At 53.1% G+C, this 15670-nt stretch overlaps 1 protein-coding gene across 1 annotated transcript in view; it reads right to left on the reverse strand.

Annotated features, from left to right (window-relative positions):
* Positions 1-3556: 3556 nt before the first annotated feature.
* The window catches only part of DDX31 (DEAD-box helicase 31), a 68233-nt gene continuing 56119 nt past the window's right edge, over positions 3557-15670 (reverse strand). Inside the window, exon 20 of the mRNA XM_019639080.1 lies at positions 3557-4312. Coding sequence (XP_019494625.1) covers positions 4132-4312 — 181 coding nt within the window. The 3' untranslated portion in view covers positions 3557-4131. The remainder of the gene's footprint in view (positions 4313-15670) is intronic.

The following is a 15670-nucleotide window of genomic DNA, read 5'->3' on the forward strand; positions in this document are numbered from 1 at the left end:
TTCCTTGCTACTCCCGGCCGGTCCCGGGGGCCGGGGTGGGGGTCAGCGCCTGGGCTCGCCCGGCTGCGGGCCGGGCTGCGGTGCCCTCGCTGAGCCGGCTCATCTGGCCGCAACAAGGGCGCCGGCAGCTGGTGACCGGCCCGTCGGGCGCGGGGCCGACAGATGGGCTCCGAGACTGCTCCCCCCGTCAGCCCCTCCGCCCTGCGCTCCGGCCGCCGAAGCGGCTCCCGGCCCCGCGCCAGGTAGGACCCGATGAGCCTTCGCTGGGGACCTGACGCCAGAGCGGGTACCCCCCACTCCCGCAACTTTTCGCTTCGCCTCTACCCGGGGAGCACGCTGGAGTGAGACGCAGGAGCCAAACCCCAGCGTCGACCCCAGTCCCAGCCTGTGGCTCCAGGATCTCAGGGGAGGGGGGTTTGACTCTGGAGCCAGACCGGAGGCCTCCGGTTCACGTTCAGTGGGCCAAGGTCACCTCCTGAGGCCGTTCCCCCTCTAGGGAGGTGGCGCGGTGCTCCCCTCCCGCACACCACCTGCAGCTGATTCCCAGGGCAGAAGACACTCCCAGGGCTGGGAAATTTGGGGGGCTCAACAAGCCGAGGCCCCTCATGTTGTGGCAGGATGGCTCTAGAAGAGGGCTGTCTGGTGGAGGAAAGGTGGGGGACATGTTTAAATGATACCCCCGCCCCCAGCACCCTCATACTACACCTTTTCTTTCCTGGGATGCTGAGGGTATGCTGAGGGTATTATTCCAATTTTGCAAAACGCACAGCAGCTAATTAAGTCAAGGAGCTCCCCGGCTTTCCAGCTCTCTTTGCATGTGAATGGGGGTTGGTAAATCCCCAGGTCTGGCTGTGGTGGGGGTGAGGGGGGACTGTCCCCAACTCAGGGTTAATGAAGTGGGAAAGGAGTCTCTCAGAGCCTCCTGCAAACAAAACCCCCATGCAACAAACCCTGCCCAAATCCTACATGGATTGACTTAAACCCAGGGGATAAGTGCTTTAAATTAATCTCATTGAATAAGAATGAGACCAAACAAAACTCTTTAAAATCATATTAAAAATCTATCAAAGGACAACTTGCACTGGTGTGCTTTTCATTTTGTGAGCGTGAGGGAGGCAGACTGGAGCAAGCACCCTCACATTTACACAGCGGCAGCGTGAGCCAGACGCCTTCTCCACTCTAATTGTCCTTGTAGGCACAGGCGAGTTCATACCGTACTTGAATGAAGAGCAAGGCGCCCCGACAAGTTTCTAATGACAGTATTCTAAACTGTCGTCCTGCACCTCCCATCTGCAATAACTTTACAACCTTTGCAGGAAGGTGGCTTTTGCTTTCGCCTATTTAGAAGGCTAAATTGGTTTCCCTGTTCCCAACCCCGGGGGCTGGGCGAGCGCTCATTTAAAATAGGAAAAAAGAATGTGAGACCCCCAGTGGGCAGAACAATAGGAGAGGCGCAGAGAGGGCGTCCTACAGCCCCTCCCCCTGCCCCGTAAACTTAGGCTCCACAGACGAGGGACAACCGAGTTGAAAAGTTTCGATTCCCCTTGGAGCGTTGTTGCAAGGCTGCTGGCCATTTTCGAGAAGTCGAGCTGGTTTTAAGGGCGCCCCACCGCCCCCACACAGACGGGCTTTGCTCTGGATTCCTCCTACGGTGGCAGCCGATTAAGAGATAAGATGTAATGGTCACGCAGACAATCGAACAAGACCCGTTCAGCACCCTTTCTCAAGCCCGTAACTTCTCCAATGGAAAAAGCCTTAAATTTCTGTCTCCTGGAAGCGGCAGCTGGATTTTAATGGCTTCCACCGGCTTTATGCTGAGGGGCTGGAGTGCTAAATAGCAAGGCCACTAGCAGTTTGGAATACACCTGCCTTAAGGGGTCCTCATTTACCCCCCAAATCTCTGCTCCCTTCACTACAGGGGGAAAAAAAATCAAAGGATTCCAGCGGGCTTTGTTGAAACGCCCTTCGCTGAGATTTGCTTGGCTCTCGGGCGTCTGAGTGGAGGATGCCGTTCGCATTGCATCAGCGCTGACTTAATCACTTGCCCAGGGCTGTTTGCCCTTCGGTGCGTGAGAATGGGGGCCCCTGTGAAGATGTGCGACTGCTAAGGGTTACAGACAGGAAGACGTCTGGCGTTCAAAAAGCATTCTCTAGGCCCACGAGCGAAAAGAGCTGCAGGCTGCAACAGTCCATGAAATGTCCAAATTCTCTGTGACTTTAAATGGGGAGATCAGGTTTATGACACAGAAAGTGGTAAGTTTGGGAAATTAGGGAGGAAAAAAAAAAGGCACGATTGAAAATACACACCAAATTAGAATATGTACAGTGGAATTAGGCTAAAGCTTTGCCTAATTGATGCCTGAAATGTATAATCTGTCAAGAGCCATAATAAGAGAGGAAGAGATTTATTTTAAGGTTATTTAAATTTAGAGAATATTAACCCTAAATCTGCTAAATCCATGTTTCTTTATTAACTGGGGGTAATATATTGGTTTTACTGTGACAAGAAACCTTCACCTAAGTGCTGGCAAATTAAGTGTAAGTTTTGATCTCGGAATTAGTCACTTACACACTTTGCACGGTTCTAGCACTTCTTCCCCCAGGAATGCACAACTATTCACTCACCCTTTAATGAAAAAAAAGTAGGGCTTCTCTTTGATCACCCCGTCACTGGCTTTAATCCTGTTTCTCACACAGCTGGGTTTTGTCTATACAGTTTGATCCCTCCTTTTCTCATCCAAATCATATGAACCATCATACATCAAAATAGAAGAAAGGTGGCAGATTTGCCCAAAGTCAGTATGACATGTGCTGTGGGTTTTATTATTATTACAAATTTCACCAACCACCCCTATTAAGCCGTATGTGACAGCCGGCTGGGGAAGGTCGCGTTTTGTCTCCTGCGGAGACTCGTGCCTACAAGGCTCACACTGGCCCTCACATGGGCGCCCTCCTGCTGCGGCGTCCCGTGGGCGTCTGCCTGGAGCCCAACAGCGCTGCAAGACGGACAGAGGCCAGGACGCTGCCCCTCCATGGTCCCCACAGACCGGCCCACCTTGCAGCTCGCAGGATCCTCTCCACACACGTCCCAGGAATGAGAAGAGGGAGAGGGGAAACTGAGGGTGGGAGAGGAGGAAAAGAGAACAGAGGTGCTGCGCCCCCCTCCCCTGCGACCCCTCTGCAGTTACCCGTGTCCAAATCTGACATTTATTGGGAAATCAATACACCCTGGGGGTCCTCTTTCAAACCTCCCAGAAAACACAACGGGGGAGGGGGCAGCTGTGGCCTGGGCCACAGGACAAAGACCCCAGACCTTTCTTGGAGACAAGATGGGATTCCATGGGAGCAAAGGCCCAGCACACTGGTGCCTTTTGACTTCAAAGGCAAATCGTAAAAAGGCAACAGTAAATCAATTAGCCCTGAGAGAGTAAGTTCTCCGTGGACAGGAAGGTGTGAGTAATGCTGTGAAGGTGGCAGGAGTTAGCGCGGCCTGGGACGCGCTGACCCACAGCAAAGCCCCCTCGGTCCTTTCTCACCAAGAATCCAGACATCGAGAAACCGATCTGGGAAATACTTTTTTCTCTTCTTTCACAAATTCAGATCCAGGTTTTAACATCTCATTTTACAAAATTCATGGCAACACAGGTGTTGATGGGGCGGGCAGAAGGAAAAGTGGGGCACTTCTCAGGCCAGCGTTCCGAGGCTGGGTCAAGTCCTTCCCGGCTGATGCCAGGAGGCGGCTTCCACGTGAAGGCGCGGGGCCCCGTCTGATCTAGGGGTGAAGGTTAAGTGTGGTCACTGACGGAATAAATACGAGATATAAGGTATCTTATGTAAGATGCAGGGTAACCGGCTAACTGATACTCGCTGACCCCCGCCCCCTGATCCCCTCCCCACGAGAGAGAAGGGCTGTGGCTGCTTTGTCTCAGGGACAGTCTTCAGGCAAAGGCAGCACTGGTGTCTCACACGGCTCCTCTGACAAGAACAGGACACCAGCCCAGGGCCACCAGGGTGTCCAGGCCCAGTCTGAGGCCCAGGCCTGCGGAGGCAGAGTTAAAAAAGAAACTTTCTGGGAAGGCCTGCCCTTCAGGAAGACTTTCTGTTTTTTTCTGTTTCACGGAGAGCGTATTTTTATTTTTTTCCCACGGCCCAGGCTGGGTGCTGGCGCGCGGCTGGCTGCCCGGCTCCAGGCTCGGAGTGTTTGTTTTGCTTTTTGACCTTGGCGACGCCGGCCTCCATCCCACTTGAGTATTCGGAACGCAAGATTTCAGCAAGGCGGTGTTTACTCTGGGTCTTCTTATGAGGGTCAGGCCTGAACAGTAACAGCAGAGGGGAAAAGAAACTTTATTATTTTTTTCTCTCCACTTGGAAAGAGGCTGAGAGCAGCTGGTTCCGAGATTGTGGAACTGACATTTTTGTATTACAGAAGTACAACCCCTCCAATAGTGCTTGTTTTGATATCTATGCACCAGAAGATGAGGTAGGGGCGCTGACAGATTTTCATAATGGTGGCAAAATATCACGGCATTTTTAAAAGTGAGGCTTTGTTCTGTGTGGTTTTCATGGAAAAGAAAGAACGATATACACTCACGCTCTGACGGCAAATGAGGTGCATGATGCGCCGTCTGCGGAAGGCTGGGGAAAAACCTGCCTTGGGAATCAAGCACGTTAGCAGTTCAAAGCCCTGGGCCCCCTCCTGGGGACTGAGCAGTGGCCTGGCGACGGGCCACACACTGAGGGCTGGGGTGTCAGTCACACCTTTTCCCTGACTGAGGAGACTGGTAAATATTTCTGACTCCATGAGACACCAAGCCCGATGTGCTCAGACAGCAGGGACAGGCTGCAGCTGTCAGGCCACAGAGGTTCCGTCCCACCCGATCCCCATGGAAAACGTCCAAGGCGGAAACGCAGTTTCAGGTGTTGAGTCCTAGGGCAGGCAGACACGGAGACACTGCGAGTTTGGTTCCAGGCCACCACAATCAAGTGGGTCGCGGTCTTTTTGCTGATGGGGGGACCTGCCTTCAGTGTGTAAAGCACACGTCTGTGAGAGCCCTAAAGCGAGGCACAATAAAGCGAGGTACCAGGGCCGGCTGAGTGGCTCAGCTGGTTAAGAGCTCGCTCCAGAGTGCGAGCTCTGAGCAACAGTGGTTCAATTCCCAGCCCGAGCTGAGCTGCCAACAGGTGGCAGGATGGCTCAGCTAAAAAAACCCAAGGAGGTATGCTTGTTTTCGAAAGACCTTAACATTTGATCAGAAGATCAGAGGGGGGAGGTTTGCAGAAGTTCAATCGTACACAAAAATGATTACAAAAATGGAAGAGTAAAATATTTCATAAGACAGGATTTTAACTAGAACAACAAAAAGCACCATTAACACTGAACCCACACTGCTGTGTTGGCAATTCCTCAAACCAAAATGGCAGCGTCTTCGGGTAACACAGCTTCTCGGGGTTCTGCCCTCAACTTACATTGCAACATTCTCTTTGCTGTAATAATCAGAGGACAAATGGGACTAAACTGGCGGTCAAAATAAATGTAACAGCACTCCTTTAAAACCCCCAAATTAAAAACAGGGCTAACGCTGTGCTATCAGGTGAGGTGGCAAAATCCTGTGGAAGCGTTATCACAGGTCAAAGCAACCACACCTACTGACAAGCACACTGCAGAGCAGGGTTCCAGCTACGGTGCAGCTAAACCTGTGACAGTCAGATAGCGGTTCCCACTGTGACACAGGGACAGGCGCAAAGTTGACCTCTGCTGGGAAAACAGAAGACGTGAGATGAGGGGTAATTAGGACCTAATATGGAAGGGCTAGGAGGTTATAAAGAGGGTGTGTGTGTCAGGGACCCGGCTGAAGGGGAACATTAGCAGTACACAGGGGAGAGCTTTCGGGGGTCAGGGTCGCCTCTCATAATCTCTGCTCGAGCAGGTGGGCAAGGTGATTGTCTTCATTTCACAAAGAAACGAAGACTGAGGAGCGAGGTGACTTGCCCAAGACCATCCAGCTCGTCCACGCAGGAGGCAGGATGCAGACACGAGTCAGATGGACTCAGGGCCGACGCTCTGCCCAGCAGGCCGGCCGCCGGTCCAGGATGGGACACTCAGGCTGACGAGAAGGCCCAGCACGATCAAGGTGGCAAATGACTGGACGTGGGGGGTCCTCTGTGGTCTCAGAGGAATGTTTTGCTGGGACGATGCGGGCAGAAGCCAGATGACAGAGGAGTGAGGAGCAAGGGGCAGAGAGGGGAGCTGACCTGAAGGGCGGAGGACATGCCTGGCGGGAGCGTGGCTCTGTCGCTCATGAGCTGAAGGACACAAAGCAAGGGCCTCAGTGTTTTTAGTGATCCCAATGAAAAATGGGGATGACACGACCAAGCTCATCGGGTTGTGTAAGGGTTAAATCCGTCAGCTGGTGACTGGCACATGGACTGTGGTCAGTCCCGGTTAAAAATGAGGAAACTGAGGCCTAGAGATGGCGCCCAGGGGCCAGGACTGGCTCTGGGGCCCTTGACAGCTGGGCCGGGGCTCCCAGGATCCATCAGCCTGTCCCTCAGGGCAGTGATCGCAAGTGCCCAGGCCCCGCCCCGTGTGGATGTGTGCACTGGTGTCCGGGTGAAGTACCCGCCTTGACGGGCAGGGGTGTGGCGTGGAAGAGGCAGGAGACAGGCCTGCAGCTGGGAGCGCTGAACTTATTCCAAACTGAAGGCTGCCAGTTCTGTGCTTGCAGTTTATTTTTAGTTGGGTTACATGACAGACAGGGTGGAAAGGTTCTGACAGGAAGCAATGCTTCTTCCTTCCCCTGTTTGAAGCCAGGGACTCACTGTGTGTATCATTTTAAATGCAACAACCACAGTTTCAAAATATGCAAAATCTCTGTCATAATAGCCTCCCCAGCACGAGCTCCCCCGCTCAATGATTGCTCCTGTCACAGCTAAAGCAAAATAAACAACCAGAGCCTTATTGGGGTGATCGATACGCTAAGGGCCGACAGTCAGCACAGGCTGCGCAGTGGCGCTTCTGGCCGAAGGCGCCCGGCAGGCAGTGTGCCTGTGCCTGCAGACTGGGTTCCCAGGACAGAGTGGAAGAGACGGTGCCAAAGGCCCACCAGCATGTGCGACATGCAGGCACACGCGCACACGCTCGCACACACCACTCGGTCCCCTTCTGAGTGATGCAAGACCGGTCCCTCCCCAGACAAGCACAGCTAGGTCTGGGGCAGGGAAGGTGACCTGTGGGCGAGTCCGGCCACTGCACAGGATGTGGACTAAGGAGCTTCAAGTTACCCTGTGGTAGCAGATGTGTCAGAAAGCAGGTCTTGGAGAGGGTCCTGCCTGCCTTGAGGTTATGATCTCAACATGTCCCGGCTGTTTTAGTCTAGTCAACGTACAGTTGACCCTTGAACAACGTGGGGGTGAGGGGCGCCGATCAGCTGAAGTCAGCCCTCGGCATATGCGATCCCAACTACGGATAGCAAACACAGTTGTGCCCTGAACAACACGGGTGTGAACTGCGAGGGTCCCCTCATACAAGGAACCACGCCGTGGACCCCCGCAGTTCAGGCCTGAGTCGTCTAAGGCTCAACAGTACTTTCACGTGGGACCTACACCCAAACTCCGCGGCTCCTGGTGGTCGAGATGCGGGGGGCTGGCACCTCCCAGACCCAGACTGCCTCCTATAGGGAGCCTTGGGCCAACCCTGCAGGGGTTTCCCTGGCTGTCACAGCAGCTGCCCCCACAGGACCCGCCCTTCCTTTGGCCAGCTCACTGTCGGTTTTCCTTTGTTCTGAGGCCCCATGCTGGAAAAGCCAAGGACAGATGGAAGATGAAACGTTGTAAACCCAAGCACGCGATGGGCACACGTGGGCTCGGTCCCTTCTGCTGCCGAGCTGTAGTTCTCTGAGGGACTTGCCAACTTTCTTCTCCTCGCCCTCCAAATACCCAAACCCCGCTCGGATGGGCTTCCAGAGCATCCACCAGACCCGGGCAGAGTTACCAGGCAACAGATCAGTTTATCTAACCACAGGGAACTCCCTTGTAGTGAAGGCTGAGTAATCCCCGTAGGTTACCAGGCTGGATTACCCAGCAGGACAGGCAGTGCCACTTTCACTGCCAATAAGGAGAAATCACAGCCTAATTAGTAAATCAATACACCTGCTAGGATGACCACTGGAGAAGAGCATCTCAGGGCCTTCTCCCAGCTCCACCCATGAATTCACAGAGGAGCAGCAGAGGGAAAACTCTTCTAATACAGGCTTTTGTTAATGTCATTCTTTTTTGGCACAGAATTATTTTATTTTACCTTATTTTATTTATGTATTGTCTAACCTATCAATCTTTTCTTTTATGTCTTATGGCTTTAAGGTCATGCTTAGAAAAGTCTTCCACATCCGAGCATTTAAAAAAATATTCGAGTATATTTTCTGGGTCTGCTATTGCTTTAATTCCACCTAGATTTTATTTTGGTTTATGGCAGGATGCGGAGAATTTAATTATTTCTTCCTAAGAGTTATCCACTTATCCAAGACAGTCACTGAACAATAAATCTTTTCCCCAAGGGCTTGAAACGCACCTGCGAACATCCCTGCAGACTTTCAGAACATTTCCTGCAGGCTATGTCTAAAGAGTTGGTGATGAGGATACTGGCGGCCAACGTTAATGGGTTCTATTCTACCAATATAATATATTCAAACAATATTTAAGCGAACACCAATTACGTGGGTTGTTAATGAATTTAAATATAAAACAGGTCACATCAAAGCCATTCAAACTGGCTATGCAACTTTAATAATTTCATTACTAACACTTACACGTCACTTAATATATGTCAGGTGCTGTTTGAAGCACTTGATAGACTTAACTCATTTACTTCTCCCACAACTCCGGGAAGCAGATGCCACCGGTATCCCCACTCCCCTGGCGAGGAAGCTAAGGCACAGAGAGGTTAGGTGGCAGGTTCAAGGTCACACACCGATAATGGAAGAGCTGGGATGTGAGCCCAGAAATGGACTTCATCACTGTGCTGTAAGTTTTTACCAAAACAAGGAGCAAGTTCCTTGCATGAAATATTTGTTAACGCAAGAACAATGTTCACATTATCTCAAATCTCAAAGACTCCTGGAACCCCTGATAAAGTGCATCTTAAAAATAACAGTAGATAAGTGAAAAATGTTTCAATCATATGATCTGTTCAGTCTCATTATACACACATAAAAAAATCCACGTATGTATACATGAAGAAAAGTCTGAAGGATATAAAAAATGTGAATCAAGGTTAACTTGGATTGTGGGCTTATGGGTGGTTTTTATGCATTTCTCTATTTCCTGAATTTTTACAATGAACATGTATTCTTTCTATAATCAGAAACAGTATATTCATTTTAGGGAAAAAAAATTAAAAGGTAGAATTTTGCCCTAGTCTTTTAAGTTTTACCTATCAAAAACATGCCTTTAGCTTTCAGTTGGTCTGATTTTGTGAAGGACTTTTCTCACGTATCATTAAAACAGACAGACAGACAGACAGAGGACTGGGAAAGGGCATTTACTTCTCTAGTCTGAAAGATTCTGCTTGTAAGCATGTGATGTGACCAGGGCCACAGGGAGGCCCGGAAGGGTTCTGCAGGGAAAGCCGGCCCCAGACTAGAAGAAGAGCCTGGGTTCTGAGTGATCGCGGCGGGAGACAGTGCTGACTTCAAATGGCTGGAGGCTGAGTCACTCCCGCCTTGCGTTTTTATGGATGAGAAAAAGGCAGTGATGTCTGAGTGGGGTTTTGGTGGCTCTCAGGTGACAGTAAGAGTAACAAACAACTTCAGGGAGAATCTGACACGCAGTCTCTCTGATACCACAAGCTAGTTCAGTTAAAGAGTCAGCTGGCATGGGACGGTCAGTTAGCTACCGAAGGGAACAGCACCAAGCCTTTTCCGGTCACTGAAGGAAAAGCAACTGTGCCAAGAGCCTTAACCTCTGCATTCTGTGTGGGCAGATGTGCAGCTGGCAGGCCGGCTGCTGCAGGGGTGCCTTCTTGTGCATTCTTAGGATCAAACCAACTCTAACGTCTGTAAAACCACCTGGGCCCCAGGACACACCCCATCCCAGGTGAGCCCTGCTGTGGTGGCAGTGGACATTACAGCAGTTCCTGAGAAACGCTGTGTGGCAGAGACTGATACAAAATGGCTGTCCACCTCACACCCTCGAACCAGACCCAGGGAAGGGCAGAGAAGAGCTCTGAGCCTTGTGCCGAGGCAGGCAGGCACGTCACCAGGCTGCGCAGGCCACAGGTGATCAACACGGACGCCATGATGTGCTGCCTGGAAGGGCACGCATGATGGAAAGGAGGACAGAGAAAGGGTTTAGACAGCTGATGTTTGAAAGCGAAGAGCTGACTCTAAACCCCAGATGCGGGGTGGGGACTTTGAGATGATTCAGCCCAAGTGCTAGAAACTTGGGTGGCAGTTCTGTTGGAACTTCAGCATGGGCGTCACCGGCAGGGTAGCAGTGTCGGGCGGAGCGGGGTACCAGAATTCTGATGAGCCTGGATGGAACCCCAGCCTGGCCCTCACCTAGCCGATAACCTTCGTTTCCTCATGTCGAAGGGCCTCCACACACGTACGGGGCCAGTTTGAGGGTGAACCCTGGGGCACGTGAGAGCATTATAAATTCTAAGCTCTGTGCAGACATTAGGAATCACTGCTAAGCTGGACGGATACAGGGTGGACATGGAGACAAGTGTATCTGTAACTTGTCTGGTCACATTCTCAGAAGACTGACTGAGATTGATAAGCTCGGGGCAGAATTCCAGCACCAAACCCCAGCGCTCAGCCCCCGGGCCTGTCCTGTGTGACATGATTATCAATGACTAGGAGATGTTACGAGGCATATTTATCACATTTGCAGATGGAAAGAAACCTGCAGGGACAGCTGACACACTGGATGACAGAACACCAACGAGGCCCTAACAGGCCAAAAGGACGGGCCTCAGCGGAAAGGCGAGTGGACGGGGGCACGTGCAAGGTCATGCTGCTGGTGGAAGGAGGGTGGTCTGAAGGACCACGTGGGCAAACGGGCAAGGGCTTGGATGCGAGGACAGCCTGAGCCACAGGAGACCCAGATGCCAACAACGCGAGACGCTGCTATGCATCCAGGAAGCCCGGGTGCAAAGCCTGGCCCTGCTGTGTGAGGGGGGATGGCGCGCTGATGACAGGGAGGACAAAAGGAGGTGACGCACTGGGCCGACGAGCCTGGTGGGGCTGAGCGCACACCAATGGCGGCCGTGAGCCCTGTGCTAAAAGAAGTCACCGCCCCATTCTGTGCTTGTCAGTCCCTCCTGTAAGTCTGGGTCATTTTACGAACCAGATTTTGAAGAGAAGCTGGGCTGAGACAAGCCATCCAGATAGCAGACTGTCCCCAGGAGCAGCTGGAGGCGCTGGGCTTGCAGCTTGGGGGGGGACAGGCACCCCGGGCAAAGCTGGCCCCTCAGAGTGGGCGGAGCCTGGCACTGTCCCTCGTAGGCCATGAAACTTATTCTCCCATTTTGGCCAAGGTACCTGCTTTTCCCAGTCCCAGCCTGCTCACCACAAAAGGATTAAATGAACTAATGAATCAAAGCACTTATCACAGTGCCTGTGGCAAAGGCACTCATTAAATGTTAACTCGCATTAACAGTACGGACAAGAGGAAAGGCGGAGGGGGAAGGCGCACCACCAGGCAGCCGACGCCTGGTCATGCGGGCCAGGGACCGCTTTGATCAATGACAACATCGCCTTGTATTTTTATGTTTGCAAACCATGCACATTCAGCATCTGAAGCTCACAGAGACCTAAGAGTGGAAATAAGACCGAAGGGTGGAAAATGAAAGTGGTCGCTCTGGGCTCATTTTCAGGAGCTCTAACCACCAGTGAGGTCCGCTCTGGAAGTGGGAGCCCTCCGCCGCTGGAAGGCCTGAGGCAGAGGCCCTACCGACAACCCACTGAAGTCAGGCGGGCAGGAGCATTCAGGGGACAGTCTATGAAGCCTCCACTTTTTACCTACAGGCTCAGAGAGGAGGTGGGACGGGGCCGAGGGAACAGCACTTCTAACGACCACGGTGCCCAGCGCTATGTCAGCTGTCTTTCCCCACAAGCCTCGCTACCTGACTCCACAGTCGAGCTGCTGCTGAGTGCCAGGGCTGGCATCCAGCCGGGGGCACCCTCCTCCAGGCCGGGCTTCCTCCGCTGCACCCTCCGCCTCTGGACTTGGAGACGAGGGAAGTCGCATCCGGACCTTGCCTGCAGTCGTCTCTTCTCGAAGCTCTTCAGAGAGGGTGCCCCAGGAACACAAGCTTCTACAATCCACTCTGATGGTTTCAAATCCAATTGTTCCACACACACTACCTCCTGCTTTAAGTCCACGTCTTTGGTTACACGAAAAACTCCCTCTTCACATAGAAAAACATCCTTAACAGGGTTCATCAACAGTTGCTTGGCCCAACAGATTCAAGAAGCCAGCAAGCCCCAAAAGCGGTATGCCAGGAGGCAGACGAGTGCTAGAAGAGCAGGCTCCCGGGTCTCTGACTCGGGGTCACATGACCGGGCAACGCCCATTTCCTCACTGGTTACTGGGGACCCTCCTTGGTCACAGGGACCTGAGGAGGTCTCAATGAGATAATGAATGGGGACTCAGCACAGCCGAGGGCTCACACAAGCCCCTGAGAGATGCTGCCACCACCACCACCACCACCACCACGCGGAGAGTCACACGCTGTCACTCCAAGAGGCATCCTTTTTGAGTATTAAGTAGTTAAGCCATTACTCTGCGTTTCAGACATCAGGACCTCGGAATGACGATGACATGTGAAGATGACCCGGAGTCATTTCATACAGGTCATGGCCAGAAGGACAGGCTCTGGCATCAATCACTAAAGTAGGGTGTGGAGGGGCTGGGGACACCCTAACTCAGAAAGGAGCCCAAGGAACGTGAAGACGTTACAGGACAGCGAGCGGCCGGCTCTGAGACGGGAGGGGCTGAGGATGACCAAAGCTACACTGTGTGTAGCCAGGGGACAGCCGGAAGGGCCCGTGCGGGGACCAGATAATGAGAGCTGGGCACACTCCTGTTGCACGCAGCCTCATCTGGTGCCTGCCATCCATCCAGGCCGGGCCCGGCTTCCAACTCCCCTGCTCGGAAGGCTCCAGCCGCGAATGTGGCCTTCTCAGCACCCTCCCAGGAGAGGCTGGCTGGGTTCCCGTTCTTTGTTGTTAGCCCAGACTGCTTGACTGAAAGCACACCCCACGGTTCCGGCTGTCTGCAGGTGACCCAGGTGTGGCGGAAGCGCAGGGTCACTGTGAGAGCCCTCTAATCGCCTCATTAGCCGGGCGGGGACGAGGGTGTGTTTGTTCCACGAGGAGGCAGAGAGCTGGTAATTGCATGGTGTCAGAGAGAAAAAAATAGTGGTAGAAGCAAAAGGCCAAATGAAAAAGCTGCCTGCGCAGCTGTATAGAAGCCGAGCCCTGGAAAGCAGTACCTGACCGTGGGGAGGGGGGAGGCAGCGAAGCTGGATCTGCATGGGGTGTGCGGAGAGGGGAGGGCGAGCCCGCCACGCAGCCCGTGCCCACTCGGCCACCCTCGTGGAGGTGCCAGGGAGCACAACGGATGAAGGCAGTCATCAACGAGGAACTCACTGACAAATGGTCCCTGAGTGACTACTCTGAACCGGGTATTCTCCAACCAGAAAGACCCAGCCACCTTCCGGAGCTCCCTTCCTGTCCTGACCAATGTCCCAAAGAGATCATCCAGTGTGCACTTCTGGTCTCTCATCTTGTTCCCCTGACAGAGGCCAGTAGAGTCTGCTGTCTAGTCTGTGCAGCTCACCCAGGCTCTCCATCCACGTAGCATTAATCCTAACTCATTTAAACCATGGGCACACTTAGCCAGCACCTCACTGGCCTCCTGTGTTGAGGAGGACACCCCATCCCCTGCTCCGAGGACCACATCCTTTCAGGTTCCTAGGGGCTGAACCTGGGTCTACGTTTTTGAGATTCGGTAGTCAAGTTCATGACCACGTCCATCGCACGCTTCATGACTTCAGGCTTTCCTAAACCAAGGTCTCCTGGCTTGGGGCCAGGGCAAGTGTGCTTTTGTACAGCCCCCCAGTAGACCCTGAGCAGATTTCATTCCCCCGGTCACAGGACATGCACATCTGTCCTCACAGCTTTGACCAGGGGTCTTAGCTGTTTCCCTCAGGTTTTCAGGCTGAGGCTGATGACCTGACCTTCCTCCAGACATCTGCCCTGGCCTTGTCTAGGCAGGGTGGGGACCCCCCGGCCTGAACCCAGTCATCTCCACGGGCTGAGCCCCATGCCTCCTCCTCCTGTGAAGTCAGGGGACACAGAAGAGGCTCAGTCTCTCCTGGGGACGCTGTTTTGAAGCCAAGAGGAAGGTGGTCCCCGCCTGTCCTCTCAGGGCAGACTGGCTGATGAGTAGGCGGGGGCTCTGCAGGGCAACTGAACCACTCACAGGCAGTTAGTTACCTCCTTTTCATGTCAGAACAATTTCTCTTCTCTTTCCCTTCATGCTCTTCCTCTCAGAATTACAGAGTGCTTTCAGTTTCCATTCATCTATTCAGAAACATTTCCTGAGCACCTATCATGTGCCGGGTACTACAGGAGGCGCCAGCAATGTGCTGAGTCCCCACCCTGAGCTACACTCCGAGGGCACCACCAGCGCCATCACCACCAGATGGAACACTGCTGTGGCGGCCGTGTAGGGCAGGGGAGAGGCGTGGGGCGTCTGCCCGAAGACGAAGAGGAACAGGGAGAGCCCGGGCCCACCGCCGGCGTGGGCGCTGAGGAGAGAACGGATGAGGTCAGTGTGGCCAGGCCACGTGGGGCCTTGGAAAAGGGGAGTCGCTGTTGTTTGCTTTTGCTCATCAGTCATGAGATGTCACGGAAAGGTTTGAAGCAAGGGCAGAACGGGTGAGGGGTGGAGGCTCTGGGGCCTGTGGTCACGTGGCCGCAGGGGACTCAGGAGCCGTCTGAAGTCTGATGACACAGAGGGGCCGAGAGCTGCCATTCCCGACAAGTTTTGAGAAGCGAAGGAAAGAGGCCGTGAAAGAGGTCAAAGGGCTCAACAGTGCTGAGCGCCGCTCTGCTCCAGGGTCCAGTAAGAAGAGAACCGACCCACGTGCAGTGGGTCTACACGGAGAAACCCCGTGCTCCCCAGTGCGGCTTTGTCCAGCCTCTGATCTCACGTTTGGCCAATCTGTCTTTTTACAGAATGATAACTGGCTCAACGAAATCGAGAAAATTTTCACAGTGGGCAAGATTCCAAGTTTGCCTTCAGCTAATTAAGTGATATTACGGAGGTTGTAAATGCCACATAACAATTGGCAGGCAAGCTGCTCCTAATGATAAGAGGATCGCTTTACGGGAGGTGCAGCTGCAGCTCCTTGATGCGGGTCTTGGAGCGAACGGTTCTGTGCTTTCAAGGTTGTTCCTGATAAGAAAAGTTCACGGTGCAAAGACACTGGCAGTTAACTACGCTTTCCTATTCCAGGGACACTTACGAGCACGAGGCAGGCCAGAGGAAAGAACCAGTATCACTGTCACTGTTGTCGTTATCAACAAGTGCTCCCAGGAAATCGTGTCCCGACACCTGACTGATGCTTCACTCACCTCTGGTTTGAGGCCCCTCCCAACACCGG

The sequence above is a fragment of the Hipposideros armiger genome, unplaced genomic scaffold, assembly GCF_001890085.2.
Source record: "Hipposideros armiger isolate ML-2016 unplaced genomic scaffold, ASM189008v1 scaffold_3, whole genome shotgun sequence".
Taxonomy (NCBI): Eukaryota; Metazoa; Chordata; class Mammalia; order Chiroptera; family Hipposideridae; genus Hipposideros; species Hipposideros armiger.